The following is a 27615-nucleotide window of genomic DNA, read 5'->3' as shown; positions in this document are numbered from 1 at the left end:
AAAAACCTGAGATAAGAACCAATTTCTGCCTCACTTCCCAGACTGCCAGTGGAACCAGTGACTTGAATGGGGAAGGCATATAGAAGGCCTGTTGATTGGAAACATACCTGCGAGGAAGCCTAGACTGAGGCCTTGTCTCTGCAGCAGAACGACCTACAATTACTGCTTTTCTCTGTTGCAAAGAGGTCTGTTGCTGGGTAGCCCCAACCTGCAAAGATGGGCTGAAACATTCAGCTACTGATCTTCCATCTAATTCAGAGAGAAGACGCTACTAAGGTGGTCTGCCATGATGGTCTATTGCTCTGTGAGAAGCATTGACAAGAGGTGTCCATAAGGATTGCTTCCCTGCTGAGAGAGGAAGATTTTGTCACAGTGCTGGTTGTATATGTAAAAGACTAGTGCTGTCCATCAAAATGCAATCCCACTAAATATGGAAGAACCCCTTGCAGGCTTTCTAAATGGCTTTGAGCTCCAAGATACTTATGTGGAGCCTTGACTCCTTGGACATGCAGAAGTCTTGATCCTGGAGTTCACCTAAATATACTCCCCAACCAGATATCCATCCCTATAGTTCTGGATGGGAGGGGGAAGAGAGGAAAAGGTGTACCTTTGCAAACACTGTCTGGATCTTCCCACTAATATAAGGGAAGAAGGTACCAAGGTAGGAAGACTTATTGTCAGGTCCAGGGGGTTCATCATCTGTGCTGTGAACCAGGCCTCTTAAAGTCTGACCTTGTCAGTCAACAAAACCTTTTTACACTTGGCAAAGAAAGGCAAGCATAGAAAGTTAAGAAACACCACTGGAGGTTTCTCAGTTGACAAGGTGAGTTCCCGCAGTAGCTGGAAGCATTCTTGCAAGAGTCAGGCCCTGGCTACTACTGAGTCTCACGCAAGTCCTATGCAATCAGTCCTTTGGACCAAGGTCCGGGATAATTTCTGCATACTGATCAAGAGATCTAGGAAACAAACAAGCTCAATGTGGCTCTGCAGAAAACCCCCTTTTGTACCAACCAGTTTTATAGATGGGGTTAAAACATAACACCTTGCTTGCTGCGGTATTCAGCCACCATGAAGAAAACCTCAGTGAAGACCCTTCAGTTGTTGACGGGCCAAATGGAAAGACTTTTAGGGCTGCACAAAATAGCGTTTCATTTCGACTTCTGTTTCACCAGGACAGTGTTTTGTTTAGAGTTTCATTTGCTTTCGTTTCAAAAGCACTGCTCCATTTCATTTAAACTTTAGCTGTTTCCATGTTTCGCCCATAGGCTTTAATGGGGAAGTGCAAAACGGTCTGTAACTTTTGTCTTTCTTGCCTAATTCTGATGAAATTTACAGGAATGATAGTGCCTTTTAAGGCCATAATGCCTGCCATGTTTCAAGGATATAGGTACAGGGGCTTCTAGGAAACTGCACCTCAAGCTGCTGACAAGCAAAACTCATGTCACGTGCGTGTTAAGGCACAGCATGGTAGCCCCTGCTGAGCCCATGAAGCCCGCCAGCTTTCAAGAAGACAGGTGCAGGGGTTTCTGGGAAACCGCATCTCAGGCTGCTGACAAGCAAAACTCGTGACATGCATGACTGTGTGCATGTTATGGCGCAGTGGGGTGAAAGCTGCAGGGATGGTGGCTCCTGCTGAGGACATGAAGCCTGCCAGCTTTCAAGAAGATAGGTGCAAGGGCTTCTGGGAAACCACACCTCAAACTGTTCAGAGCAAAATTTTGTTGCTTGTAAGTATGAAGGCACAGAGAAAGCTCAGTTCAAACAATACTTTTTATGCTGTTTTTCCATCCCTCCCCCAGAGCACTGGGAGTAGAAGGGACCTCAGGGAAGGGTGATAGTCACTAGCCAGCTACACATGTCAATATCGGAGCAGTCCTCTCCCTCTTCTTAGTTTCTCTTTAGCTGCAAGGAAGCCCAGGTTCAAAACCCAAAACATTTCAAAAGTTTCGAATTTGTGTCGACTGCCCTTGCTTTGAAACAGCCTTGAAATGAAACCTTTTGTTTTGTTTTGATTTTGCTATTCTAAGCTTGAAATGAGTTGAAACAAAACAGCCAGTGAAATTTCATACAGCCCTCCTTCATACTACTAGTAGTCTTGTCCCACTAGAAAGTGCAAGTCATCTTAAAATGTGGAAGTACACATACTGCAACTTGAGAAACGCAAGTCAATCCTTTTTTTTTTTTTTTTTTTTTTTACAGTGATGGAATTATGAGAGTCTGAGTCACCATCTTAAATTTGAGCTTACAAATGGATGTCAATTTCTTGGGATAACATCCTTCCTTCCTCTTTGGAGCTGGGAAGTAACCATTGTAAATCATTTCTCAAGATGTGGAGGACCTTTCTATTACACCCTTGGCCAGAAGGGATTCATGCTGGATCCTCTTGTAAGGAGGATCCCTGAAAAGGGAAAGAAAGGAGGGATTTGAGAGAGATAATGGCCACATCCACACATGCAGGCATGGGCAGTTTGTGGTACCATAAAAGCAAAAAAAATCCCTAGAAAAAACGCAGTACAAAGCACTCCAAAATAGCATGCAATGAGACAAATATAGAGACAGAGGAGAAGGCTGTCCAGAGCTGCCCGTTTCCCCCATCTCCGTGCACTAGAGCACAGTGTGCCTCGAGATGGGGGAGCAAGCAGACCTGAGCTAGCTGCTCCCTTGTCTCCATATGCCTCAGCATGGGGGATCCACTGAGGAGTGCCTGTGTTGAGATACATAGAGACTGGAGAGCAGACAGCTCTGGAGTGGCTTCTCCCTTATCTCCATATGCCATTCCCTGGCTGGCTGGGGCAAAGGATGCCTCAGCGCAAGGGCTGCCTGCCAGCTAGCCACGCATTAAGGCACCCTGTATCCCAGCCAGTGCCCCCTGCAACACATGGAGCTGGCTGGCACAACAGGCTGGGGACTGGGAGGATGTGGGCACAAGCAGCTTGCCCACAGTGAGACAATGTGTTCCACAGGTGCAGGGGCATACACTGCAGCACAAAAGTAGCAGCACATATTTGTGCCACTACTATTTGTGCCTCTGCAAACGCACTGCCATGCTCATCTGGATGTGGCCAGTGATGCCCACTGAATGAAAAAGCCCAGAACAGCAGGAAAATTTCCATCAAGTGCCAATGACCGTGTCAGTTGATGGAGTAAGGTAGTACAAGGAAGATATTGGTGCCAGAAAAAAAAATGAATATCTAAGATAATCTGTCAATCTCATGGTCTTTCCTACCTGGAAAAGTTTAAACTTTACTTCCTCCTTTTTGCATGTTTTGGATTTAAAGGACCATCACCAGCTGGAACATCGGTCTGGGATCTGAGAGTCCCACACACAAAACGACATCTGGAACATCCACTGCAGTCAGAATTAACTCTATCACCACAAGGACAGTTCTTAAAGCCAAGAGTGGGAAAAGATGCCTCCAGAAGAATTAACTCTTTAGAGGGAAACAAAGCAGAAAGCAATGAGGCATTATGGCAGCTCCTCACAGCAGGAAAGAGAGAAGCAATGGGGAAGTGGGTGAGGTGCCTATCCCAGTTAAAATGTCCTTCCCTCTTCCTCTAAAGCAGTAGTTCTTCAACTTTTGACTATGAAAAAATGATAAGAGCAATTCTTCTGTTTCAAAGCACTCAGAAAAAACACAATGGGTCAGAATGTTTTTAATACTATGGATTCTTATTTGAAATCGCTGGTTTTATCTTGTGAATAATGTTTGCACATCTAACAGTGATAACTTTGCATACTACCCTGGGGCAATGGCTCTCAAGGCACCTCAGGGTGCTGCAGCACCCTGGTTGAGAACCACTGATTTAAAAAATAGTATAGCACAGAAGTGGCCAACTTGTTGCATGTGTGCCCATTTGTGCCACACAGCAGATTAGGGAGGGAGCAGGAAGTGCAACAGGGCAAGGTGCAGAAAACAAAGCAACAGATTGTGGAGGGGAAAGGGATTGGAATAGCATTTGGGGAGGGTTAAAGGCTTTACTTTGTAGCACACATGCCAAAAAGATTGGCCCTAACTGGTATAGGAAGAATAAAAGTAATATCATCATATTAAATTAGGCTACAAATCTAATTTGTATGCCCTGTATCCCCTGGGTGTGGAATCACAAGGAGGGGTGGGGCCCAGAGCATACTCTACAGGTACTGCTGAGGCATTAATCTCCAACTGAAGGCTCCGAGCATGAGCAACTCCCATCTCTGAGAATATATAGTGTGTGCAACTAGTCACAGGAGGAGAATTATTATCCATATATAAATTTGAAGCTGGGAAACTGAAAAAGGATGAGACTGAGTGATACTGCCTGAAGTCAGAGGCAGGTAGAGGCAAGAACTGAATTCAATTTTCCTGGATCCCAGTCCATCATCCTGTCTTGCTATAGAAGCTGTATTTACAATATATGACTTGGAAAAATGTACAAGTGTCCAACCCTAAGTTTGAGAACATACTAGAACTACCATTGCCAGTAAAATCATTCTAAGACAGCAGTCAGCAACAAGGACCCAGGGGAAGGGCCTGCTTACAACTGCTTTTTCCCATGGTGGCATGAATGAGGAAAGCTGCTGCTCCCACTTCTCTCCATAGTGCCCCAGAGAAAGTGATAATTGCCAAAGCTCCCACTGCCAAATGCCACAAAACCCCCACATCTGTAGGCCAGATCAAATGGCTTGGCAGGCTAGATCTGGCCTGTGGGCTGAGGGTTGCCCACCCGTGTTCTAAGACATTCATAGGACTAGAGGAATTATCATAGTAGCTCAGATCAAGTTTAGCTTAGACCTATTCCTCAGTCATGATAGTGTCACACAGACTTATTACTCAGCAGTAGCTGCTAGCAGTTGCTCCAATGTAGGGTGCCTGGTGGACAATTCATGGACTAATCTGTTCTTCAGGAAAATTCCCTCCCACCCTCCAACAGCTAAGGGTCAGTTTATGCTCCAAAATATTTCTATCATTTCCAAACTGCCTGTTGTTCTTCATATGTCATGCATTATCTATGATAAATGGTTTTTATAACCCAAATAAATACTTCATCCTTTTTTTGAACATCTATCTGAGTTTTGGCCTCAATGAGATCTGGTAGCAACAAGTTCCACAAACTAATTATGTGTTGAAAGTATTTCCTTCTATTAGTTTTGAATCTGACATTCACTGAATGCCTCCAGGAACTTAAATTAATCAACATGAACAGGAGTTTCTAATCTGCCTTCTCTAGATCATTAAACATGTGTGTCATGACTTATTCATCCCCTCTTGATGGTAAACTGTACTAGACTTTTCAATTGCTCTTTATACATGGCTTTTTTTCCCTTCAAATTCCAAAGTTAGTCCATTATACATCTCTGAATGCTGCAATTTCTTTGTTGAAAGGGGATGATCAGTACTGTACAGAGTATACAGTGGTACTCAACCCTTTTAGACTGGAGGCACCACTTAGAAAATGCCTGCTTCTTGTTTTTCACTCATTTTTGACTGACAAAAAATAAGAGAACAAAGAACTAAAAAAAGCCAACAGATTAAAACACTTTTAATGCTATGGATTTCTAGGGTTTATCTTGTGAATCATATTTGCATATTTAATAGTGCTAACTTTGCATGGGACCCCAGGGCACCCTTGAAAGGGTCTCAAGGCACCCCAGAGTACCACAACAACCTAGCTGAGAATCTCTGCATTAATGTGTATTATAATAGCATTATAATAAGCTTATATTTTCCTTCTGTTGATTGAAATAAAAAATCTGGAGGAAAAAGGAAGCAGATTTCTTCTGTAACTCTAAGATTCCTAGTTTTCTACATACCATCAAAGACAACTACACTGACGAAGGTACTTTGCCAAAGGATAACTGCTTTAGGGGTATGAGTCACTAACTGGGCTGATCAGCAGGTCCATCAACTCTGTCATCCCTAGTAAAAAGTTATAAAATCAGAACAGAAGAAACTGCTACTGCCAAGGCAGTGCATCCCATCACAGCATACAACTGGAACCTATTATAACTGCTTTGCACAGCTGTTCCTATGCAGCCATTGTCCGTCATTGTCTGTCCCACACATTACCCATTCCCTTGATGTCCCAACTCACTGTGGTTAGCTATGTTAGCTATCTAGTCCCAAGAAACAGCTATCCAAATTGCACAATTCACTCCTGAGATGCTTCCATTTGTTAGCCGAAGAAAAGTTATTCCTGCACAACCCATTTTATTTCCTCCTTGAGTGTCAGTGCCAAAAACAGGAAGGCCCAGCAAGGTGACTGAAGTATCTCACCCATTAAACACCAGCTCCTCAAAGCAGCTCTTCTTAACTTTGCCTCTTCACAGTACCTTCCATCAGATCATCCAAAACAACATAACAAAAGTCTCTGGTTCAGCTATCCACTATAAATAAGGTGCATCTGAGGCACAGCAGTTAAGCAACATAAAGGTCACAACCCAAGGCAATAGCAGACAGCAAGACACCCCCATAAGCTCCTTGCTCCAATTACTCCAAGCAATAATGGGAGGGATGAAGTTGGTTGCATTTCACAGCCAATTAAATTCAAGGTGTTCATGGGGGCTGCCAACCTGTATGTTCAGCTTGAAAGCAAAATGGGAAAAGCACATCAAAAAGGAAAGAGGCTGAAAACTGGTGTAGCTGTTGTTTAATGGCTACAGACCCGGCCTCTGAACTGAACACTCCTGACATTCCCTAAAACAGCCTTCTAGAAGGCTGCATGCACGAGAGACTAGAGTGGGCTCAATCCAGTCCTTGAAGCCAACAGCAGTTCTGCCAAGATTAGTAGTTCAATATCAGGCCCAAAGCCTTTTTTAGCAAATAAGGAAAAGCAGCAGTCCACAAACTCTTTTAGCTTTATTTCACGGAACTTGGAAGTTCCTACCCTCCTCCCCACTTAGCTCCTTCCATAAACTCTTTGCATGCAAAGCAGTGTCTCCTGGGTCCCTCATTCTCTCTGGCAAAGTAAACAGACCTCCAGTGTTGCGACAAATGAACAACAAACAAACAGAGGGGGAAGAAAAAAAATCTAGCTGCCAACTTGAGGCTTTTTTCAACATGTTTTATTTTTCAACAGAAAGAAGCCATGTCCCAGGGGTGACCTTGCAAAAAAAGCTTTTTGGCAGCCTAAAGATCCTCTCACACACCCTATCACATGGGCGCATGCATGCTCATACAGCCTTGGCATTGTTGGCCAGATTTTTTTTTTTTTTTTAGAAGTAGCCAGGCATCTAAATACCTTTCAAAAAATCTAGCCCTGTGTGTAAATACATATGCCTCCATCAACATGTTTATTTTCTTTTGTTGTCAGGTTTGTTTGCCTAGTTTGAAGCAAGAGGGAATGTTGTTCTTAGCAGAATTTTTTTGGTATTTATCTTTCAATCAAATGTTCCCTGTTGCAGGGATAAACAGGATGTTTAGAGACACTGGGTATGACAACCAGCCTTCTACAGCTGTCCGGACACACCACTCACTGGGCTTCCCGTGTGTACGCGTGTGCCTGAGCTCAGCATCCCTCCCAAATTGGGGAGATGAACTGTATGACCTAATAGGTCTTTCCCGGTTCTCATTTCTATGCACAGGATTCATGGGAGAATGTTTTGCTCTGGAATGCTTCTCCGGCTCTCTCATCTGTAAAAGGGGATAAAATTTGCCTGCCCCCAGAGGTTATTCCTAGCCTAAACTTGTCTAGCTTTGGCTTTGTCGGCTGAATTAGAATACTTCCTTTATCAGAAAATTCCTTCCAATGTAGGCACTTAAAGACAGTGATCAAGTTGCTTCTAAAACACTATCTTTGATGTATTAGATCAGACTTCATCTCGTTTTGTCTCCATGATGCCGGCTTTCCAGACCTTGAATCAGTCTGCTTGCTTAGAAAAACATAATAAGATTTGGCTCCTAAGTGACTTTAGAAAGTGGAATATAGATGCTTTTGAAAAAGCTCTTGTAAATCCCTAACTTCTAATTGGATTTAAGAGATGCTAAAAGCAAAAAAGGTTGATAAGCAACTGGTAACTAGACATATTTTATAAGAAAAATAAATTATTCTTTGGTCAGGATCTAATGATCTGTGTTCTCACGCATTGGAGTAAGTTATTAAAAGATTCCTTATGAATTCTAAAAGATGGTCATAATTATAACATCCATACTGTAATGCTGTAATAGCCACAAAGGGTATATGCTCTTTAACTACCATAGATCATTATAAAGGAAATGTGCCTCCTTATCTACTGTAAAATCCTTTAGATTTACAAAAATTAGTATTTCAAAAAATGTATCCCTCTGCTTTACACAAACTTGATAATAGATATTAACGATCAATAAACCACTCTATTCAGCGCTGGTTAGGCCTCACATAGAATGCCCTGTGCAGTTCTGGATTCCACTTTCTAAGGTTTAAGGAGCAGCATTATAGCAATTTTCAAATATTTGAAAAGCTGTCGTAACAACGAGGGAAAAATAACTGTTCACCCTTACAGCTGAGGGCAGAATACAAAGCAGTGGATTTTAACTACAACAAAGTAGGTTCACCTTTCAAGAGAAACTTCCTTACTGTTAGAAAGGAACAGTAAAGCATCAGAATAGGCTGTCCAGGAAAGCTGTGGAAGCTCCTTCATTGGAAATTTTAAGGAGGCTGCTGGGTAAGTACTGCATAGGGATGCTTTAGGTCAGGGCTTCCCAACTTATGAGTGGCTAGGGGTTTCTCCCACTACGCAGGCTGCACCCTTAGAGCTGGGGGCAGGAAATGACAGCCAGAGAAGGGAGGTGGGGACTGGAAAGTCTGTAAGTTGAAGGTGGAGGGAACTGGCAGAAGCCCACAGGCTACAAATCAACCCCTCGTGGGATGTATGCAGCCCACAGGCTGCAAGTTAGACAGCACTGATTTAGGAAGGACATTTCTGTATTTGTGCAGGACCAGATGACTTTTGAGGTCCTCTTTAACCCTATATTTCTATACTGTTCTGTTCTAATTTTCCACACAAGTACTTTAAGAGCAATAAATAGTCAAAAAAGTGACAGAACCACTGTATAAAAATAAACTTGTTTTGCTGTGAAACAGTTTTCAAGACTTGGGACTGCCCACAAAAGCTATGGCCTGTGTTATGCAGAAAACAGAACAGATGATCACAATGGTCCTTTTCCTTCAATGGACCTCCATTCCGATACTGCTTGATAACATGTAAGACTGCGTAAGACCATAAAATGTGGACCAATGTAATATTTAATCATCTCCTTGCTGTACACACTAAAACAATGACTGTCTTATTCTATTTTAAGAAAGAATCATGTATGCCTCTCATCTAATGGCCAGCCATTATAATCTTTTAGCACAAAGCTTTTAACCAAGACAGAGAGCAAGTATCAAGCTATTCTAAAGCCGTATCTCTAAAGAAGACATTTACAAGGCTACGTATTATTCACTTTGCTGTTTTTGTGAGAAGCTGATCTCCCCTCTCAGCAACTTCACAGAATACCTTAAGTCCATGAGAAATGAGGTACCATCATTCACATATTTGCTGCAAGTTCTAACATGTTACTCTCTTCTGGAGTCTGTATATAAAAAAAGAAGAAAGGAATACTCCACACTGCCTTTACTTGTCAGGGAAGCCAACAGCTGCAGAGCTCTGTGCCAAGTGTGAGAAACAGCTTCAGACATCACACCAGAATGTTATGATGAGATTTCTTCTACCAAGTAATGGTTCACTCCTCAGAAATTATTCATTTTTACATCCAAAGTTTGGCCCTCAGGTACAGCTGCCTGCCTCACGAACTATCAGGGGCAGCTACACACTTCTTGGTAGCAGGGTGTGACCTGACCTGACTGGAGCCCCTCCTGACCTCCTCGTATACTGTAGGACACGAACGTACAAGGTGACAAGCAGGGTCTAGTTAAACTGAACATGGAATCAGGAACCAGGCAGTCCTGAGTTCTACTCTCAGCTCTGCTGCTGACTTGCTTCATGTCACACCACCTCTTAATCCACTTTCCAGTCTATATAGTAAAGGAGATAATATTGACAGTACAGGAGCAATGCAGGTTTAACCCTTTAGTGGGCTCTAGGCAAACAAACTCATGGGCCCTGGGCTGGTCGAGACCTCCCTCCCTACCTCAGTGCTACTGCCCGCAGGGAGCAGGGCTTGAAGCAGCCACTAGGAAACAGCTACTATGATGGTGTGGCTGGTGGAGGGGAGGGGAAGGGAGGTGGATAGGGCCATCTGCGCCACTGGCACGGAGGGAAGGTCCAGAACCTCCAACAGCTCAGGGCCCTAGACACGTGCCTGGTTTCCCTATGTGTTAATCTAGCCCTGTATAGGAGCAGCAATGGCACTGATAAAGCACCAGGTATCAATTAACAATGGGCATTTTCTAAAAAATTGTTCAATGCAAAATATTTCTGATCCAGGGAATACTGTGATGTAAAAGTAGATTTAGACATTGTTTTTAATACAGTCACTCATTATTTTACCACCTTTACTTTAACTTCACTAGAATAGAGTTGAAAGGCAGCTAGCAAGGGAAATTCTCTGAATTCCTAGGATCAGATTTTGATCCCCAGTCCCCATCCTTCCGCTTTGTGCCACTAGTAGCACAGAAAGTTGGCTATTCCTCACATGCAGGAAAGTCCAAGAACTGCCAAGGATTAATATAACTAACATAGCTCTATGCCCCACGGCTATGCCAGACATTTCTATTCTAGCTAGCTCAACATACAGAATACAAACCCCACTCAAGCATAACAAAAGGTAGGCCAAGGTGGCATCTTAGTGACCAACCGATTCAAAAGGCATGAGCTGCCATAGGTTACAGCCTACTTAGTCTTAACCAAAGTAGTTATATATGCTGCAGAGCACAATACTAAACTCTTCAGTGTGAAGAGCTGCTGCACTGTGTGCCCAGAGCTGGCCAACCAGCCATGAGGATGCATGCAACAACAAACTAACCAATTTCCTCAAAGCCAGGTGGCAGTGCAAGAGATTATTACACTCCACAAGACATCACATAGTAAAGATAGCCCACTTTGTAGACTAGCTGGTTTAAAATTTATTTAGCGTTTATGCTGCAGCAGCAATTTGAGCTCTTAATCAGGATCAGGTCCACACTGTTCTGCAAGGTGTGCAAATAGGTTGACACCCCCTTATGCAACCAACATATAGTCTAAGGGAGGGGTGTGATTGCTGGAGTATAGTCCCTTTTACCAACAGGTCTTCAAATTTAACCATTCTGCTCTATAACCATAGGCCAACGTTTGCTGGATTGTAAGGTGTCAGGTGTCACTAGAGATCTTTAGAAGTCACATATTTACAACACAAGCCAAGCATTAAAAAGCTATTTTAGATGGACTCAGTTCTGCATATACTTCTGCAACTTTTATAGTAGGTTTGCAATAGTAATAACCTCCCTTACCTCCCTATTACTTTCTATCCCTCTCTCAAAGCATCTCTGTTTAAGTACTGGCTGACTTATGCAGATCATGACGCACTCAAAAGCTGTCTTAGAAGTTGTACAAGGAGGGGGGTGGGAGACTCACTGGATCTGTACACAGCAAACCACAGAAGGAGATGGACTATAAAGAAGGGGGAACAAAACAACTAATGAGCATGAGAGGGGTGCATAAAATCCTATTTGGACTGCCTCTCTGGGGAACAGCTGTCTCCTTGTAAACATCTTGCTAGCTGTCCAAACAGCAAGTTTGGAGAGGGAACAGTAAAGGAGAGTGTCTGGTCAGTGGGAGAAGAGCGTTGAAGGGAAGGGCTCATTCACTGCCTTGCCAAGTACTCCATGTGGGAGAACTAAGAAGCAAGGGAAAATTGAGCAGCAGAGGAAGAGATTTGCATGTCTACCAGCCCACCAAGAGGAAACAGCACAGTAAGGATGGCAGGGTATTTCAGTTTCTTTTCTCCATCTACAGAATCCCCTAATCCTCACAAGCCAAGTACCTGATTTGGTGGAGAGGAGAGAAGGAAAGGATGTGTTCCTTCCACAGCAAGGAAGAAAAGCCAGGAGGACAAGACAATACTGAACGTAGCGGCCTTTAAAGCATCTCCACACTAGAAGCGTTGCTAGTAGACCTATACTGATAAACCTCAGCATACCTGCCATTACACCAAGAAACAAAGCATTTGCAGTACAGCTTAAGCCAGTAATGTCTGCAAGGTAGGTTACAAAAAGTGCTTTCACCAGTACTGTCAACCCAACTGTGTCCATGCTAGGAGTTTTGCAAGCATCACAATGTAGTTAAAATAGAAGGTACACTCTCTACACGACACTGCCATACAAGCATAAGTTTCTGATGCAGATCTGTCTTCAGAGACAATTACCCATGTCACACAAGAGCAACTGAAGTGAAAGTTACTTTGTATGCATTGTTTCAAGTCTTTGTGGTCTAAATAAGTGTGTGCATGGATACTAATCCAATCTGCGTAGTCTTTTCCTTGAAAATGAAATGCTCCAAGTAAGTTGGAACATGTTACACAGTGAAAAAGTTAAATTAAAATCACAGCAACATCCTCAAAACTGGTCAATTTGAAAGTACTAAAGTAAATACTGTGTAATCAGAGCATTAGTCCACCTGACACTTAGTGCTCCAAAATACAGCATTCAGCTATGCATTAGCTGGCTACAAACTCTTATCTTCCCTACATTGCCCCTTCATGATCATATCCACCTGCTTATCCTTTATATATACACCCTATATAACTCGTGCTATACTTGCACTGGAGTGTGGTACTCGCATTACTAGTTTGCAAAAAACCTGCAACAGCAGGAAGCGAGTCAAGACCATGAAGGGAAAAAGACAATCTTGCAGCAAATATGAACAGATAGCAAATTCTGTGCTTAAAAGATCTCAATGCTTCATATGAAAGACCTGAAATGCTGTAGGATTTATTTTACCTTTTTATTTCTTTGGGGGCATTTTGTTGTAGTCTTACACAGAAAACTGAGAACAACAAAACGCTACCAAAAGCTGCTCGGAAATAAAGCCCATGTCATTACGAAGAGAGGAAGCAGCAGGTTCTGCGGATTAAAATCCTCTGGAGAGGCCTAAAGAAAGGCAGCTGGCTCATTCCATCAAAGTCCAAACCAATCCGGAACTCCTCCTCGCCTGGGATCACTTTGGTACTTCTGTCTTTCTTCCTCAAGATATTTGTTCTGGATGTCATCAATAGAGCCAGGTTCTGGTGTTTGTTCTTTCTCTGGAAATAGGTTGGGGAACTGAAAAGTTTGTCCCTGATCCTAAAGAAAGAAAACAAATGGTCAAATGTGCACTCCAGCTTCTTTCTGCAGCAGCTATGATGTACTTGCTTACTGCTACAACTGAAGACCACCCCAAAGCTTCAGCTGGTGCACAGTGTTTCTTCCTACATCTCCCAAGCCAAGTGAGATTCTATGCACACACTCACACCCCACCTCCCACAAGCGTATGTAGTTGGCACTGCACTTATGATTGTTTCTGAGAACAAATTAAAGGACTGGCAACTATTTATAAGACATGCAAGATCAGGGGGTTGCCAAGACTCATCTCTTACAACAAACCCATGTAACAGCTGAGGGGTGCTTATATTGTCTCAGCAGGTTAAATCAAGGACAAGAGCAGGGAGTGATTCTGTTAGAGTGCCAGCTTCAGGAAACTATGTAAAACCCATTATTCTGGTTAGCACCTAGGTAGCAATCTATATTTAGGGCAGGTTAATTTATATTGTAACAACTGTATTTAACATGCCCTGCTGTGATGCCAAGAGATACTGTGGCTCAGTTAAAGCAACAGCCACTGGAGGGTATCATGTAAGAGTTCAGAATTGTAAATGACAATTCTCATACTAGCTGGAATAAAATAAAAAATGTAAAAACAAAAGACTGGGGAAAAGCCTATCTAACGTGTTCATGAGATAAAGGAGATTAAATCTGATCAAGATTTTAGCATGCTTCAGGAGCTTAACTAAGAATCTATCTATGCTGCATGATAGTACACATCAAGGAACATCCACATCATAACCAAGTCCTTCAACTTAGTAGCATCAGCAGAACAGATTAAGCCAGCCCTAAGGCCTTGTCCACATTGGCGAGAAGACAGACTGGTCAGATTCCCCAACACAAATGGCCCCAAGTACAGCTTATATTGATTGGTAAGTGTTGAAAGGAAGTCTTGTAATCTGGCATGTCCATGCCAGTAGGTTTCCCAGACTGATATGCTTCTATTAGTGGAGAATGAAGGAAAGCTGTCCCTACAGCATACTAGCAACATCCAGTGATTTTGCAGTGCACTGCAAAACAGCTTTTATTCCAAAAAGAGGATACTGAGGTATGCAGACTGTAATAGAACCAAACTTTTCAGGCATTTATTAAAGTGCTCACAGTTCCCTTCTCAAGGCCAGTGAAAGTCAAATCTTGAACAGAAAAAGTCAATCTCTATCTGGAGCTTTTTAATAAATAAAAATCAGCATAGACAAGTTGGCTCTTTCCAGCTCTTGTTTTCTGAAGAAATTCTGATTTTGGCTGGCAGCCAGATGTGATTTGAAACAGCCAAAACATTACACCCTGAGAACTGAAGGTTTATAAATCTTAAGTAACAATATTATGCAGTAATACTACGCTGTAGCATGCTGGAGCGCTGAAAGGCATATGAAAAATAGTTATTATGCATGCTCGGTAGCTAGTTTTGAAAAGCATGCATCTTGGCTTTTTTCAAAACTTAATAAATACCAAGAGGCATCAGTTTACATAAAGGGCTAAGTGTATATCCAGGCATATTTCAATTCAATCTATGCTTGCAGCTCCCAAATTGTTTTGGTTCACTTTACCACACCTTCTTAAAACATTTTGTGAAGCAAATGCATGGAACATCAAGCTCTCCCATTTTTCACTTCAGGAAACTGCTTTATGCTTCTTTTTCTTCTTCTAGGATGCAAAAAAGTAAGAATTTGCCATTTTTAAAGTAACAGCATAGCCAAGCAACCAACAATAGTACGAAAAAAGACTCAAGGTGAAAGCATGATCCTAGTAATATAAGAAAGTCACTACTGACTTCAATAGGACGAGGGTTTCATTTCTAGTCTCTAGAGCTGAGAGCAACTTCCTGCTAAGTACCACCACCAAGACACCAATTTCACTTTGCAAAAATGTGGGAAGTTGTTCCCCTCGCTAAAGGCCAGCCAGAGACCAAGCCTAGACATCTTCTGGAAGAACTGTAAGTTTTTATTTGGGGATGTACTTAGTAAGCAAGCCTAAGCTGGAATGTTGTTTGGGGAGTTTTTGTTTCATATTTTATTTTAATATTTTACTTTTTTTAGTGTTACTCTGTCTCTTGCCGCAAGCTGTTGGGACCCTTTGCTGGGAAGGGCAGCACATAAATCTAACAAATAAATGTGAACTTTGAACATGCAAGTGGAAGATAGGATTCAAGTGCTGACACTGGTTTGCAATGTAACCTTCTGCAAGGCATTTAACCTCACTGGGCCCTAAATTCTTCCCTTTGTAAACTGAAGATAATAGCCTTATGAGACAGCTCTTAATGAGGCTTTGGTTTGGTCTACATAAAGTTCTGCCAGCACAGCTATGCTGGTTAGGAATGTGAAAAATCACATTCCTACTCAACACAGCTCTGCTAGCAAAAACCCTCATGCAAATGCAGATATACCAGCATATGCCAGGAAAGCTTATTCTGTGTAAGCTGTGGAACCTGTGTAAGCTATACCAGTAAAAGGAACACTTTTTCCCATCTAAGCAATGTCTCCACTGGGGGGCTGCCAATATAACTAAACTAGCAAGTCCTTCTATATGTAGGCAGACCTGCTGTGTTTAAAGAGTATCTTGAGATCACACTGAAGGATCTGTAAGAAGGCACCTGACTGTTGATGGGTCAGTACAAATCCATTGATTGCTGCAGATCTGCAGGGATTTAGGGTTTTGCTAGAAATTTCCCCTTTTCTTAACAGATTTTAGGTCCAGATCCTATTTTGCTTTTAAGATGACTAAGTGACACTTAGGTAGCTTTTACTTATCTGCATTACTAAACACAATCCTATCCCAGCCCCCTTGCAGAATCTCAAACCCACTACAGATGTCTAGATAACTTAGTGGTCTCCATTTTGGACCAGTGGCCTAAAAAGAATCCATAGGTGACTGAATCTGGCATACTCAGCATGTCCAGAAGGGCTTCCTACATACCCAACTCTACCTAACTGCTACTGCAGGGGTTGGCAACCTTTTATGAGCAGCAGATCACCACCTGCAACTCAGCCACCACTCCCCTCTGAGGCTGTCTGCTGTTGCCTCTGCCACATACCACTGTCCCTGCCACTCACCATTGATTCCTCTTCCCAGAGGCAAGAAGGAAAGGGCAAATGTGGCAACAAGAATCAGGTCACACACTTTCCTCTGGGGATGAGAAAGAGCAGCAGTGAGGGCTGTGGAAGTGGGGCACTGTGGAGACTGGTGAGAATCAGTCCATTGGCCCTAGGTTGCTGACCCCTGTTTTGCAGCATAAAACAGTCATGGAATAAAATACATTCACAGTATCTGGAGCAAGACCCAGGACTCTCTTCCCAGATCAAGCCGGATCGTAAAATGACAAAAGTACATAAGGCTGCCTACTGAGAGAAAGGAAAGGGTAGAAAATAGGACCAGACTCTGGAGTCACATAAATACTGTCCGCTGCCCAAAATGCCAGAATGAGAGTTATACTTCTCCAGTGGGCAGAACAGGATCTCTCTGGGATGCACTGGATAGCCATAGAAAATAGGAGGGGGAGAGGTCCTTTCCCCTGCCCTCCCCACACTCAGATTCACATACAAATCCAGTCCATCTGTTTCAGTCAGTCCTAAACCAAAACTGGTTTATATAATAGTTACAATAAACACTAGTGAAATGATAATTTAACATTTGAAACATTAATTTTACTTTGACAGGGAAGGGGGATGAGTGACGACCATATACTTTCTGTTTACACTTCTAGTTCTAAAGACCTCTTTCAGGGGATGGGAGCTGGGGCAGGGGGAGAACCTGAATGTTTGTTGCCCATGTCTGCAGTTGGAAACATCACACCAAGAAGTAAACATTACTTCCAGTAAGCTTAATGAGCTGCTAAGTGATCATAATGAGGCCTTTAAAGTCAAGTGTTAACCTTTTCAACTGCTGAACCTCATGCCAGAAACAACCAGTTAATGGCTTGTCCAGTGCAAGCTAGTTGCACCTGGGCTGACCTTCCACTCATTTGAAAAGTTCAGGAATGGAAGGCCAGAACAGCAACTGTTCTATAAGAATGACGCAACAAACACTGGGTATGTAAACAACTGTAAGCTCTTTTGATTATTTGGATAATTGAGGCACTTGCTTTTGCTACTGTCCTTCAGAATTAGGGTAAGAGTGATGTTTACAATGTCATCAGCTAAAAAATGTTGGACTCCTAGAGCATGGGACTTGATTCAACAGCAGCAGCAAATGCAGTGCAATTTAATAACCTAATAAATGTATCTGAATGACGCACCTGGTGTCTTATATTAATATCTGGTATTAAAATACAAAGGCATGCCAGGTAGAACAGGAGGTAAGTACAGTAGTACCACAGCATGTGGGCAACCCTAGTTTATCCAGTATTCCTCAGAGGCATTGAGAAAACCTACAAACTGCTTTCATCTCCAGATGAGAGCATTTTTAAATTGACGCATGATCTGCTTTATTAATAAACATGCAAGACATTTTAGACAAAGTTTAAGAACACTTACAGAAACATTTCCACTGCTGCCATCACACAGGGAGCTGATGCGCTGTTAGTCCTAATGTTGACGTGTTGTTCTTTTTACTACCATTCCTTTAAATTTCCTCTAAGCAGGTTTAATTGAAAAGAGGGCTGGATTCTAAAGCTTTGCCTACACTTGGGCTCCCACTGGTGCTGACAGCTGCTCAGGTGAACCAGTGAAAACACCTATCAGAAGGAATACCTATTTTTGTTTCCATTTTGCCTGCGCTGACAGAGCCACAAAACCTCTCACTGACTTCTTATATCATCCATTGTTAGCAAGAACTAGGATGATGCCAATGGGATAGCAAAAATATTATCAAGGCAGAGAGAAAGAGGTTATACTACATTCAGAATGGCCACTTTGCAAAGATAAATAGGCTAACTTTTATTTAAGAAAATGAAATCGCATAAGATGGAATAGCTCTATTCCAAGGGCAATAAATTTAGAGAACAAAACACTTCTCCTTGCATAATGGGAGAAGAAAAGAAACAAGTATCTACAATGACAAGATATCCAGGTTGTAGTGATATTGGTCTAGAGGCGAAAGCCATCAGGACCTGTGGTAGAGGTGTTATCTTTTATTAGACCAACTAGATTAAAGAAATGTTTTTGAAAAAATCTAGTCGGTCTAATAGAAGATATCACCTCTACCACAAGTCCTGATTGCAATGACAAGATATTTTTGACCACAGCCTGTAGGATAAATAGGAATATTAATGGCAATAGAAATTTTGAAAAGCAAGAATATTAACCCTGGGATTAAGAATTTATCAATCAAGGTACAGCTTGAGGGTAAAAAACAGTTCTGAATCCCTAAGAACTAGATTTTGTAAGAGAAATACAACTGTTATGCGTGGAAACTCTTTGGACGTTGCGCTAATACACAGAGGTAGATTACATGTGACACTTAACATTATATCTTTCTTCTTCAAAATATGTGTCTATGCTGTGCTGGGACACAGAAGCTGACGTTCTGAGAAGTCAGCAAGCATGACTGCTCTCATTAGAATGGACCCAAGTTCATTCAAATAAGTAAATCAAAACCCTTGCTAGCAAAGAAAGTCATATTAGGAAGAGTAATGCTTCCACCTAGTGGTTCTTAGAGAGGCCAACACAAACCCTCCCAACCAGATGAGTTTTTTCCCTAGTCATAGGCGGTTTTAATTTGAAACTGGATTAATTAGAAAAAACACAGCTGGTAAAAATAGTGGGAAAACAGGCTAGCCTGACCCCCTAGTTAGACTGACTCACTGCAGATGCAGAGTGATTCTCATCAAAAAGGGATTTTAAAGTAGTTAGTAGGGGCTTTCTGAATTAAGATAAGCGGCCAATGTTAACAATGGACTGCAAAGGGCTAGGGCCTAAGGTGAACAATTATTTAGAATGAAAGCAAAATCTTTAGTTTCAGAACTGACATGGGGTGTCCTAGCCTCTGCCCCCTGACAAATTCAACACTAATACACTCCTGGCACCACAGCATTGAAGAAAACAGCACTAAAAAAACAAAATAAAGAAACAGGGAAGTTGACATGCAGAGACTTGAAAGTAAAGACAGTGCTAGGGGCCAGCAGGAAGAGTGAATATAAAGGATAGTAAAGGGGAAAAAGGAGACTGGGAGCCTAAATAAGGTGAAGGGAAGCAGAAAACTTGCACACTATGGTAGTTAGGTAATTTCCTAAGTTATTTTTTGGCACCGCTTATTATTACTACCATAGTACCTGTAGGCCTAGTAATAGCTCAGCACCCTGCTAGCTTAGGCTCTGAACAAGCACAGGACAAAAAGAGGGTCCTTGCTCCAAGGTATAAATGCTGCATCTGAGCACAAAATAATGGGGAAGTGTAGGGTTTTTAAATGCTGCACCTTACAGATGTGGTGCTGCCTAACTCGAGATGAACAGTGCCTGTGCATGCTTTCAGTCAGCAATCTGTTTCACAACACAAAGATATTTTGTTCTACCTTCAAGAGTCCAAATCTGCTGGTGGGGACAATCTAATTCCTTCACAACTCAACAGCAAGAGGAAACAAGACCAAGCCAAACAAAGACTGCGAAATAGGTTTACATTGTGGCTCCGTTCAAACTGTTCTGATGAAAATGAACCCAAGGCTCTGAAAGCAGAAAAGCCAAAGCAAGAGGCTAAGGCAGTAGCAGCCTCTTTATTAGAGGACAAGTGGCCAGAGATGGTAGATGGGCCAAGAGGTGTAATAATTCCTCCCATCCCTTGAACATCCTCTACCTAGGGCTCTTTTTGAGTTTTGACTACAACTTGCAACCACTCCATAACAAAGAGGAACCTGAGAAAAACAGACACAAGAGACCACAGTCTTCTGTTTTTATCTCAGTAGAATCAGGGGAGATCAAACCTATAACCTACCAGACCTGGACAACTGTTATATAGCCACACTTATTTCACCTTTTTCTTAAAAAAAAATCTTGTTGCCTCCATATAAGAAAGCTTTAAAGGAATGTTTTAAGGTTGCCAAGCCAAGCACTGACAAATTAAGAAATTCAACATATGCACAAGGGAGCAAACTGTTATAGTTTTAATGATATAATGAAAGCCCCACAAAAACCCTGCCTCATTCGGAACACATGGAGGGGTAAGGGAGTCGAGCTGAGTTTTCATAGGCAACAGTCCTAAAGTTCCAGTACGTGATTCTGCAGCCTAAATAATGTTCTTCAAATGCAATTTCTGCGTTCATGATTTTTCATATGGAAACTATGTTTATGTCTGTTTAGGAATATTCAGCACTGATTCCACTTGGGCAGCCAACTAGTATGTTAAAATCCAACTTAGCCACAAAGCCAACTTGTTAGCCATGACTGAAAGCTCTTTAAAAGACAATGCCTTACACCAGGGGTGACCAACCTGCAGCTCCGGAGCCACATGCGGCTCTTCAGAAGTTAATATGCGTCTCCTTGCATCTTTGCACAAGCATACAGTGACCAGCTTCCATTTGGTCACCGTGTGCTTGTGCAAAAATACAAGGAAATACATATTAACTTCTGAAGGTCCACATGTGGCTCCAGAGCCACAAGTTGGCCACCCCTGCCTTACACTGTTCTTACCACTTGAGACATCCAAAAAGTTTCATTAAGCTGCTCCCTTGACCTTAGAGTGTATTCTGTCACTTACTAAACATTTCAGCAGTCACAAGGGATGAACCTTCCAGCCCAGAGTAAAGCATCAAGCTGGTATTTATTGGCACAGTGACACTCAGCGTCATCAGACTGTAAGAGACTTAAGCCTCAAACAAAATGGGATTTAAAACTTAAAAATCAGACCCAAACAAATCATTAAGATAAATTCTCTTAGTAAAGCAAATCTCATCATAAGGTCTGGAAGGGAGGAAAATGCTGTTAGTCACAGGCAAGCAGAAATCCCAGAAGTATACAGAACAGTGGACAATTCACTGACCCCTTTTCCTAACTGTGTTGGTTAACCTATTTCACCACCACAAAAAACACATACATCTTTACTCACCAGCTGCACATAGGCAACCTTGTAATCTGGGCACTTCACTTTCTGGTTCTTATGGTTCCTCTTCTTGTTTTTGCCTGTTCAAGTGAAGACAGACTTACACTTATATTACAATAGCTTCAAGTTAACCAAATGCAAGCTAATTCAGCTGATCTGAGTTTTGATTTACTGTGACAAAAAATTCACAGGCGAGGGAAAGAGAGGCACCAATCATCCAAGACTTGGATCCTCAAGAGTATTTAGCCAGTATTTTCAATGGGCATTCTGGACCTAAGTAACTTGACCCATGGTTTCAATGGGAAGTTTGTGGTGGAGTAAAGAACTAAACCCTAGGCCTTACAATGTTAGGGTAATACTCTGGCCATCTATTCTCCTTCATCAGCTTTGGGGAACCAATATTCTCAAGAAAATAGTCATTCATCAAACAGCTGCAAGATCACTGCCCCCTCTCCAAGGAGCTACAAATTGAAGCTATATTATATTATATTTATCATTCCACCTTTTCTTCTCCTCTCCCCAAGCTGGGTGGTCATTTCTCAATCTCAGCTCTCCCCACTATCAATTCTAACCCCATGCCAGGTAAGTGTTCAAGTTCTCTAACAGTAGGTGATCACTTGCTGTCATTTCCACCTAGTGGACCAAGGGTAGGATTTTTTTAGTGGGTGATGGTTTGGATCACAAGGTTGGCTGTGAATAGTTTTCAGAATGTGGAACTGCATGCAGTCAGTGTGATATATTTAAATAAAACAAACCTGAACTGAATATTTGCAGCCTTTCCCATGTTCTCTATCAATATTAAACTTCCCTGTTTTTTAATTCATCAGATTTCTCCTATATTTCTCCTCCCCAACCCTCCACCTTTTTTCTTTATGTCCTCCTCACTGTTGTCCAGTACACACGCATCCCCCAAACAATTCTCCCTCTAACTGTAGGGCACAGACCAAAATGCGGACTTGAGACGTAATCTACCTGTAACCGTATCTTGGCCTACCCTGGAAGTTTTCCACTATTTCAGTCTGGGGTTACCCTGACAATTCTCTTAGTGTAATTTAATTCTAGAACATAAGAACACATGAAGTGTCATACTGGATCAGACCAACAGTCATGCGGTCTCTGACAGTGGCAGAAGTAGATGCTAGAGAACAACATACCAGATAGATTTAGAGCAGTGGTGCTCAAATGTTTCGGTCCCATGGACCAGGTGAATGACGTGGGGCCAACTGGTAGGCCTAGGCATCACACGGCCCCTGCCCAGTCCCACACATCTGGATCAAGCTCTGTGCTACCCCATGCACCTAATCTAGTGTGCAGGGCTCCTCCACACATTCATTGGGAACCCTGCAAGCCAGATGATCTGGCACTATCTGTCAGATCTGGCCTGCAGGCCAGAGGAAACTACTACAACTGTTTTGTGCAACACCCATTAATACATCTATCATCCATTAATTTATCTAGTCCCTTTCTGAATCTGGCTATGCTACCTGCCTCTACCACCTCCTGTGGCAATGAATCCAATAAGTTAACTACAAGTAAAAAAAAGTACTTCCTCTTCTTAGTTTTAAACCTGTCATCTACTAATTTCAGCAGGTGCCCTTTAGTCCCTAACTTACCAAAATTCTTCCATCTCTCTTGAACAGACTCTGGCCCTCGTGCCAAACTGCATGATGGCTAAATGGCACGAAATACAATAGGAAGACACATGAACTGAGAAGAGAAACTGACTACCTTATGACAAGGATGGGCGATTCTTTTGACTCAAAAGCAAGGGAACTTAACTGAACGAATGAGAAGATCAAGTTCTCCCTTTTCCCACAAAACAACAGTCTCTTCTGAGGGAATTTAAAGGTCAAAGAGAGGGTATAACACAACTCAGGAATGACCATAGGAAATGAGCTGGCCTTCAACTTGAGGGACAGGGAGTAGATGGTTGCTCCAGAGCATTGGTAAAACCTATGGTATGAAAGGAAGATGGGGAGGGAAGAAATTCCACTGCAGTATCCTTCAAAATATCAGTAAATCAAGGCTGGTTACTATAAAAATAGCAGTAGGATGAACTGGCTGAATTTTTTTTCAGACACCCCAAAGAGGTGATGAGCCCTAAACTCACCAAACTGTATCCTGGTCCTCACAACAGCTACTGGAACATTGTATATTTTTTCAAGGTAGTTTTTAATATCCAGTCTTGTCATCCTGCACAAAAATTTTTGAGAAGGAAAGAAATAAATATGTAAATATTTAAACCAAACTCCAACTGAACACAAAATATTTATAAAGCAAGTCATTAGTTCAGAGCAAATATATCTTTCCCCTTTGAGCAAGGTAATTTTATAGGCACAAAAATATAAATATAAAACATGGTGCCAGAGCAACCCCTAATCTATAGGTGCAACACTGACAGACATTTAAGTTTCTGTAGTTTCAGTACTCAAGGCTCCCAATTCTTGCTCTATTCTCTCTCCCTGAACCAACTGACAATTTTTTTTCCCCTTCATGGAGTTCTCTAACTGTCTCCACAAACATGTAGACTTTATGGTGTCAGCCTAGACTGGTCAGGCAAAATGGTAACTCATCCACTTGTTCTGAGTAACACACTTCTCCGGTTCTCTTAACAGCCAACTTATTTATTCTCCCAAGCTTTCTTCTTGACTAGATGAAAAAGCTTGTTAGCAAGTGTCCTCAGGAAGTGGAACTAAGGAGAGCTGAAAAGTAGCCACGGCCTTCACAACCCATAAAAGATGCTACAGGTATAGAAGTTCTCTCACATCTGATATTCTAAAAAAACAATAATCACACTTAGCTTTCCTATTCTTAAGGCAATATTCTAGTTATTCTTTTCAAGTCTATCTGCTTTTATTGGTTTCCAAAGTGAAAAATCTTAATGTGTCAAAATGCTGATTTATATTTAAGTGGAAATAATGGCAGCAAAACTGCTATATACATAATGCTGTGCTTTTTTGCACTTTCCATTAAACAAAATAAAGTACTTTCTGATATATTAAGCTTCCCACTGCCCCAGCATCAAAGACATGTACTAAACCCAATTTACAGTCATTGACTTGAGACAAAAAAACTTTTATTGACCTGTCCAAGGTTACAGTGAACCAGTGCTAGAGGAACTGGAACCGAGAATACCAGGCTACCAATGTCTATCCTAATCACACATCAAAATGTCCTTTCTACGTAATGAATTATTACAATATCAAAGTCCAATCAAATTTGTAGAGAGGGTTATATAACCTACTTTAGCAGTACTCTCTTCCTTGCTGGTCACCACCTATTGATGTGCTAGCAATAAATAGAAACTAGTCTTTGAAATCCATGGTGTGGTGCACATTTCACTCTCCTTCTTCTAGAAACCCCTTTACCAAATTAGAAAGCCAGTGGAGAGGCTCCACTGCAGCTGGCAAAGAGAACCCAATGAAGCTCCAAAAGTAGTGATGTATGCAAGGATTTTTTTGACAGGGTTTTGCTTACAGAGACAAAGCTAGACAACCAAGTCAGTCAGGCCCTCTCAATTCAAGATCTACTCTGAAACAGGATAAAAAACCCTTAACTCGATCTGCATGATAAGTATGATCACACAGCAACCAACTATTAACAGTTTTAGATCTGGTGCCCTACCACCTTAGCCCGTGATCCCATTGGAACTCATAGCCTGTGAGCCCAGCAGAACTCAAGGGCAAACTTAATTTTAAGTCCATAGAGACGATATCTAAAAGAACACGAAACATGCAGGAAGCAGTGGTGATTACTGAATGGGTGTTAACCCTTCCCTTTCCACTGGTACAGAACTCATCCCCCAACATGTTAGAGAGACGCTTCATTCTTAGAAATGCCCTATTTTGGTCAAGAACTAGAAGTGAGGTCTTGAGAACTTGTGACAATTACAGATCTAACACCCTTTTCATAAGTGAAGGGATGCACCTAAGGATGCTACCTGATAGTTCTCAAGTTTCAGTCATAAAAACATTCTTCACATCCCATCTCTAAATGCCATGTAGTATTGCTGTATTTCACCCAACTGGCAGCTGCATTTCAGTGTTCCCCAAGAAACAATATGCAAAGGGCTCTTAGATAGGTCACAAGAAAAGGTGTAAAGGATATTTTCAGTTCCAGGAGAAAGCCACTGCAATGCGTATGCAACATTCACAGCTCACCCTGCAGCAGACTCATCTGCTAAAATGGCTAGAGCTCTGTGTTACAACACCAGCTATCTAATCAATTTTAAAAGCCAGCCACAGTTCTCATTAAACTAGTACATCACAAAAACTGGAACATTTGTGTTGTTGGCCCTGAGGGCATCCCAAGAGAGAAACGGGCATCCCGTTCTCCCACTGCCTTTCCATTTGCACTTACTGCATGGAGACACGGAACTGCACCACATCTTCTGGCTGTGGCACACCTGGCCTCACCAGTGTCATGAAGAAATTAGTGCGGAAAATCCTCAGCTGGGGGTTCCCCAGCTGGTACAGGGGGTAGCTGCCATGAGAGAAAAAGAACAATTACTCACAAGGCACAGAAAGTTCTAATAACAACCCCCCCCCCCTTATATTTTGCTCCCTGCAAGGAAAAAAAGCAGTCCCTTACAGCACACAATGCAAAGCACAACAATCTCCCCCCTACAACTGTACTTTCTTAAATTGGTCAATGCCTTGGCCAGATCTACATTTCAAGATTTAAAAAGAAAAAGAAAGCAGGAAGCCTGCACCCAGGACCAGTCATGGTGTTGGCTATACCTTCATCTAAGGTTCAGGTTTGATTCAGAGTCAGCCAGCCTGCTGCTTCTCAGCTTGATTAAATATCGTTAGAACAGACCAGCCACAGAACTTCTGAAAGGGATTGTGTGTGTCCCCACCCTTAAACAGGATTCAGCCTTGGCTAACCCATGTGTTTCTGGACTTTAAAAACAAAATTTAACAAGGCAGCCTGCATCCAGAAACAGTCGCAGCTTGGGCGACTCTGGGTTAACACCACGTGATGCTCCTACAGCAATAATGTTCAACCTGGCTGCCTTGAGATCCTCTCGAGGGTGCTGCTCAACACAGAACTGGCAAGTGTGCCAATGGGATTCATGAGTTAAACCCTCTGCATGTCTGCTCCACCTGAGCATCTCTGGCCCTTCCCTCCACTGTACTTCCCCCGCTGTGCCTGGCTTGCTGTAATCAGAGACCTGAAGGACACCTTGCTTTTGAAAGCTTGCCCCAGTGATGCAGTCGGGCCAAGAAAAGCAAGTGCCCCAAAACTTTCTTGCCTCTTGTATAAACCCTGGACTGGGTTGGCTACAACAGAAATTAGGCTAATAGGGGCTGAATTCTGTCACCCTGATAAGACAATCCCCAAGTAACTCAATGGGGATCCAGTCTGGGCTGAGCTTCCTAGGCTCCGGGCAGCAGCAAAGCTGCTCATTCGGGAGAAAAAAGCAAGCAAAAGCAAAGGCCCCTGGTCACACATTACATATATGATGGAACAGGCAGGCCACATGCGTAGGGTTACCGTATGTCCAGGTTTTCACAGGCATGTCTTCTTTTTAGGCCCTCCTATCTCCATCCTGGCATTTTTTTAAAAATATAAACAAATGGCTAGCATTTTGCTCTACTCAGCATCAAAGTGCTTTTCCCAGCACTTCCCAGGTTGCCACAGCAAGAAGCTGCTTAGGGCTGGGGGGAGAGTGATTGGAGGCAGGGGGCATCACATGCACCTGTGCGCGCACACGGGCAGCATGCAGCTGGGCAGGGCCGAGCAAGCGATGTAAGGAAGTCTATGGGGGGCCTATTTATTTTTTTGTGCGGGGGGGTGAGCCCAAGCCACCACACGGGTGCGAGCGGGATAAAGATGAGGACCCAACTATTTAAAAAAAAACAACCGCAGCGCACACACGAGCGCTCCGACCCCTTCCCGCACCCCACAGAACAACCCCGCCAAGCGCATGCGCACTACGGCGACCGACACCCGGCCCGTGCCCTCCCCCTGGCTATTACTATCCCGTTCTGCTTGTACCCCCAGACTGTCCCCTCATGAACCCCCACCCCCGGAGTGGGCTACTCACACCACCCGTCCGGTAGCCATGGCCGCGCGCTGCCGGAAGCGCCGAGAAGCGCCCCGCCTCAGCAGGGGCGGTCCCGCCCCCCTCGCGAATGCCCCGCGGCGCCGCCCGCGCCCCCTGTCGGCCGGGAGGTCTCCTCCACCTTTGTCCCACGTCCCCCTGAGAAAAGGGGAAGTGTCCAGGAGTGATGCGGTTGTGTAGTCACTTCGGAGGCAGCCTCAGCAAAACCCGCTCTCGGGGGGGCTGGCTGGCTGACTTTTGGGTTGGCCACCAGCACTTTTCCGTGATTGCTCGCCTCAAATAAAGAAATGCTTCATCTGTGATGATCCCATCCTCACCCACTCACTGCCCAGTTACCATGAGCAAAGGCGT

General features: G+C 42.8%; 1 protein-coding gene across 3 annotated transcripts; it reads right to left on the bottom strand.

Annotated features, from left to right (window-relative positions):
- Positions 1-2056: 2056 nt before the first annotated feature.
- Positions 2057-27322, bottom strand: MRPL23 (mitochondrial ribosomal protein L23). Of its 3 annotated transcripts, XR_002104061.1 has the most exons (6): positions 27247-27322; positions 25557-25679; positions 23308-23390; positions 21204-21277; positions 12874-13215; positions 2057-2398 (listed from the first exon to the last, which is right to left on the bottom strand). XR_002104061.1 is itself a non-coding variant. In XM_019552147.1 (5 exons), exons 1-5 carry the CDS (start codon positions 27264-27266, stop codon positions 13051-13053), a joined length of 465 nt encoding a protein of 154 aa, XP_019407692.1. In that variant the 5' UTR covers positions 27267-27322; the 3' UTR covers positions 12859-13050. The 3 variants fall into 3 exon arrangements, 2 of the variants coding, with proteins under 2 accessions (XP_019407692.1, XP_019407693.1); XM_019552147.1 differs by lacking the exon at positions 2057-2398 and having other exon boundaries at positions 12859-13215; XM_019552148.1 differs by lacking the exon at positions 2057-2398 and having other exon boundaries at positions 12859-13215; positions 27227-27291.
- Positions 27323-27615: the final 293 nt, after the last annotated feature.

Source organism: Crocodylus porosus, unplaced genomic scaffold (genome assembly GCF_001723895.1).
Source record: "Crocodylus porosus isolate Cpor-Errol unplaced genomic scaffold, CroPor_comp1, whole genome shotgun sequence".
NCBI classification, from domain to species: Eukaryota; Metazoa; Chordata; order Crocodylia; family Crocodylidae; genus Crocodylus; species Crocodylus porosus.
This window is presented reverse-complemented; position numbering and strand designations above follow the sequence as displayed.

Bases quoted from the DNA above. Each gene is read 5' to 3' on its own strand.
- MRPL23 (XM_019552147.1), bottom strand. From the start codon at position 27,266: ATGGCTACCGGACGGGTGGT. The intron at 25,680-27,246 runs GTGAGTAGCCCA...CTCTCATGGCAG, and splicing joins ATGGCTACCGGACGGGTGGT to CTACCCCCTGTACCAGCTGG. The intron at 13,216-21,203 runs GTGAGTAAAGAT...TTCTTTCTTTAG, and splicing joins AGGTTGCCTATGTGCAGCTG to GATCAGGGACAAACTTTTCA.